This window comes from Sinocyclocheilus rhinocerous, unplaced genomic scaffold, assembly GCF_001515625.1.
Source record: "Sinocyclocheilus rhinocerous isolate Xijiao unplaced genomic scaffold, SAMN03320098_v1.1 scaffold1710, whole genome shotgun sequence".
Taxonomy (NCBI): Eukaryota; Metazoa; Chordata; class Actinopteri; order Cypriniformes; family Cyprinidae; genus Sinocyclocheilus; species Sinocyclocheilus rhinocerous.
In genome coordinates, this window is record NW_015650690.1 from 751208 (window position 1) to 756022 (window position 4815).

General features: G+C 37.1%; 1 protein-coding gene across 3 annotated transcripts in view; it reads left to right on the forward strand.

Moving 5' to 3' along the window:
• LOC107712119 (E3 ubiquitin-protein ligase RAD18-like) overlaps positions 1 to 4301 on the forward strand; it is a 38014-nt gene extending 33713 nt beyond the window's left edge. For 2 of the 3 annotated variants that reach the window (XM_016517260.1, XM_016517262.1), the window contains one exon: positions 4110 to 4301. In XM_016517260.1, coding sequence (XP_016372746.1) covers positions 4110 to 4122 — 13 coding nt within the window. In that variant the 3' untranslated portion in view covers positions 4123 to 4301. The remainder of the gene's footprint in view (positions 1 to 4109) is intronic. The other variant, XM_016517261.1, reaches the window with a different exon arrangement.
• The last annotated feature ends 514 nt before the right edge of the window (positions 4302 to 4815 follow it).

The window sequence follows — 4815 nt, forward strand, 5'->3', positions numbered from 1 at the left end:
TAACACTCCAAAGAGAAAGGAAAAATTGAAATCGCATCATATGACCCCTTTAAACTTTGAAACTAGTATGAAAGACTTGCGCATCAAGGTCTCAGCTGTTTAAATTTTCTCTCAGAAGTGAAATGTTATCTCATAGCTGTTTCTTACAGCCTGTTCCCAAACACAGGAATGTTCAAAAATGTTATGCATTTCCAGAATAGATCAGCCTTTTAACGCCCTCCTCGTTGTTTATGAAATACAGAAATCCCTCCACTCAATCTCTGTTCGGTTAAACCTTAATCAAGACATACGGCTGCCTTTGTGTCCCAGGCGATGTCATTCGTTCTCCTTTTGAACTGGCTGCTTTGGGAGCCATAAGCATGCGCTCAGTGTCACTCACTGTTTCTCCAGCGCTTTGTGTGATTTATGAACCAGGGGACTGAAAGGGCTGATTTGTTTGTGTTTTTCTCATTAAGCATATGGATCAAATATTTCCTATGAATAAAATATTCATCTATGGCTCTTAGAAGGCTTATCTGCAGGCCTTCAGCTCCTGCTTAATTGTTATACAATAAGTCTCTTTTCAAAGGCATAAAGAAAGGATGACGCATGTGGAAGGAAAACAGTACTGGTTTATTTGAGTAGCACCAAATCCCACACATATTCTCCTCTCAACGTGCAGCTGAGCCAATTTCCATAGCTCAGGGGTGTTCAACCTTTTTTCAGGCCAAGGACCCCCCTTGGTGGGTTGAGAAATTGGAGCAGGAACCATATTGTGTTGCATTTTAAGCCTGGCCTTTATTAACCCATAATATGCATTTAGTATCATAATCATGTATTGGCACCATCTATGGAAGCCCGTTACCACCATAAAAAAAAAAAAAAAAGGTAATTGCAACTTTTTGTCACAGTTCTGACTTTTTTCTCGCAATTGCAGGTTTCTCAGAATTGCGAGATATAAACTTGCAATTCTGACTTTTTTCCCTCAGAATTGCATGAAATAAACTCACAATTGCAAGTTATGAAGTCAGAATTAAGCCTTCTTTTAATAAATCCTTCTGTCGTCACTCGGCTCGGCTAATGTCCGTCCGGTGCACTGAGCGCTCTCTCGTCCCTATCATGAGTAGACACGCCCCTTACTGCTGATTGGCTACAAGTTTGTTTTGGTCTTCTGCCCGAATCAGTTTTTGAGAAATTTGAAATTTTTTAGCGTTTTTGAAAAATACATACCCCACCTTTAAATTGATCTAGCGCTACAGTCAAGACTTTCCCATCATAGGAATAAATTACATTTTTAATGCACATTTATTAACTTGCCTGCGCTTTAGATCTCAACATGTAAAGCACACCTAAATTAACTTGTACAACATGCGACCTTGTACCATCACTTTTCACATCATTCACTTACAACCAACATTGCACTTTGTAATCTTCAATTTGGACATATGCAGCATACACCCTTATTATTTTTTATGGACTGTTTCTGTCTCTTACAGAGTAACACTTCCCTGAAGAGCAGTGGCTGCAATATTTATAGATGTACATTGATATGAAATCTGTCCATATTTGCAGTTCCTTTTGACAGCGAAGGTCCTTGTCACGCATTGGATTGTATTCAAGCTATGAAGTCATCTTAAAGCTCCTCCATTTCAGATGAGGCGAATCAGTTTGTTCCATTTGTTAAGAGCTGATCTGAAAGATATTAGGATCGTTGGATGTTTGGATAAGCCGTTGCAAATGTCTTGCTAGTAATCCAGAATCATAAGCCAGAACCTGCAAAGGAACCAATGCATTTTCAGGGTTCTCTGATGATTTGTTAAGCTTATCCTGAGGGTTGCCTTATGGCGTCTTTAGCTAGTATAACGAAAATATCTGTTTCAGGCCTCTTAGACACTTACAGAAGCCCGTGGTCGTGAGATGTTTGCTTCATCTGTCATTAAGCACTGGATGATCTGCCAGAAAATACATCTCTTTCACAGTTTGAATTCAGTCGGTAGCCATCATCTCTGGATGATTGCCTCACCTTTGCACCTATTCCAATTTATCATTTAGATTATATCTTTGAGTATGTTGAGTAGTAGGGGAACTGGAGCTGGGATGCAAACTCTGATCAGGTGGCCACATGGCTATCAGCTCTTACATTTGACTACCTTTTTAAATCTTTATAATGCAGCATGTATAATCCTTCGTAAGGCCATAAGGCCAATAACACATTGATTAAATAATTAGCTTGTTTAATTATTTACATACTTAAATTTCACAGCTGTTAAAATGAGAATTTATATTATACACTTGTGTGTATGTAACAATGTAATGTTTTTGTAATTTTAATGTGGAAGGGACAAGGAGATGTATTTAACCCGTTTTTTCTCTCCAAAAAATGAGTTCAAATAAAGTGATAATTGATGAGCCCCCTTGCAATATCGCTGCAGACCCCTGTTGAAGATAGTTTAATTTTTTTTTCTTTTTTGTGCTAGCATTTGTTACACATTGTTTGTATTTCACTTTGAACTAGTTTCAGCATTAAATAATTTCTGGCTAAAGGAGGAAATTCTGTTTGGATAAAGTGTGGATTCAAGTATGTTTTGGTTTTCACTTTTACTCAACATTTGGATTTCAGTTCTAAAGTGCCCCTTAAAATTCCTTTGTTCTGTTATAGGAAAAAAAGAATAGTGTTTCTGAGTTTTCAAAGTATGTGTTATCTAAGATGATCTGATCTTATGGAAAAGAATAGGATATTGTGCAGACAAGGCATGATACTAACCAGAAAGGACAAAGAGAAATGGGCAAAAAACTGCATTTCCAGTAACTGAGACACTCCACATACCAACTTGAAAACGAATGCAGACGAGTCCCTCTAAATGATAAAAGCATGTCCTTGAAAAGCAGAGGAATTACAGTCCTTAGAAATACTGGTCACACTGTGAAATTGGACTTCATCCATGATTTTGTTTGTGAAAGGGCATTTGTCTGTAGACTCAGAAGGAGCTTCTGACTATTAGACCCTACGGCAATAGCAGTCAGTGATGTGAATTAACACTTGCCAAGCACGCAATGCATGTAAAACCAAAATAATATTTTTGGAGTTAAGGTTTTAATGTTTTTTTTTTTTTCTTTACTTGGGTAACATGGCTGAGCTTAATGAATGCAGTCAGCACTACAGTTTGTGTAAAAATTGGAAATTTAATATTATTCACTTTTCTGCCATGTTGTAGTGTTCAAATGATGTTACTTCATAAGTATCTAAATTTTAAGCAGGTACTTTTTTGTGTTAACAGGGCTGTGTACAAAATATATTCTAAAATTAATTTATTTAGACATATTGAACTGCAAAGAGTTTACTCATGGTGTTAATTTTCTTAAGCAGAATAATGTAATTTTCTCTGTTTCAAGCGGTCAAGCAGACAGAGAAATGGAGAGACACGTCTGACTGATTTTAGATAGAAATACAAAAAGTTGTAGCGTGGGTGTTGTATTTTGATGTGTATTACGAGGACACGCTTCACAGCAAAACAAGATGAACCTAAACACAAATTGAAGACAAACTTGCTAAATTAACGAGGGGCTCAGTGAATGATTGTCTGAGTGTGAGATCCGGAGAGGAAATGTCTTTAGTCTATTGCATTTATTTTTTATTTTTTGCAGGCTTCACCATCTCTGTGGGCACCATGCTGCTGCTCAAAAAATGAATTTAGTTATTTAATCATCATTAGTCTTAGTGCTGTTGTTTTTCCCTACATGTGTCTGTTTTAAAAAGGATAATAAAAAGGCTTCCATAGGGAAAAAATGTATGCAGTTTGTGTAATGTGTCGTGACATGCAAGTGTAAAAGAGTTTTTTCAGTCTGCATTATTCTTCATAATGATTATGCAGGAAAAGTCCATTCAGGAGAGAGATCAGTTACCTGTTTTGTAACACTCGTTTTAGTTTGATTATCTCTTTATGCTCGATTTAACCTGTGCTTTGCTGTAGTGCCAAATGGACCTAAAAGTCCATTCAGGAGAGAGATCAGTACCTCAGCTGTTTTGTAACACTCGTTTTAGTTTGATTATCTCTTTATGCTCGATTTAACCTGTGCTTTGCTGTAGTGCCAAATGGACCCATTTCAACCATGTGAAATTTTCTCTCTAGACACAGCGAGTGAGTTCTCCTCTCCAGAAGTCCAGAGCAGCCTGTTACAGAGAGAAGTCTCCATTCCCATAGGGAAGATGTTTGAAGACCCTGTGAAGAGACACCCCCAGTTCATTATGTAACAAGAGTATCATTTTCAAGGTTTTTCTGAACTGAATGTGTGGTCTAAATGTCATGAAGTGATTTTGATTTCCAACATATTATGTACAATAGTTTTTTTTAATCATTTCATTATAATGTTTTCTCCAATAAAACAGAAAAAAAAGTTTCATGGAATGTCTGTAAATCATTCATAATTTCATATGGAACTTGTGTACTCAACTGTAGTTGATCAACTGATGCAGGACTCCACAGAAGTATGTGGTTTGAAATCTGCCCTCTTTGCTCGTGAGTGACTAATTACATTGGAGTTGGAAGAAAAGGACATCGGGAGATCACAGTCCCCGGTCCTTCTCTGGAAACTATCCTGTGGCATGAAAGGAAGCAGATTGATGGTTTCTGTTTTTGAAGAAACAACTGTTAAAAAATGTACAGTATTTTTTCAGGATACACAGTGGATAAATTTAAGTGGATATCAATTGAAAAACATGCTTGTGATAAGTTTGTAGTGACGGTATCTCCCAGCAAGGACTAACAGGGTCTGTAAAACCTTGACTCTCTGCTATTATGTGTTCAGAGTGTTATGAAATGCATCTTACCTCCTGCT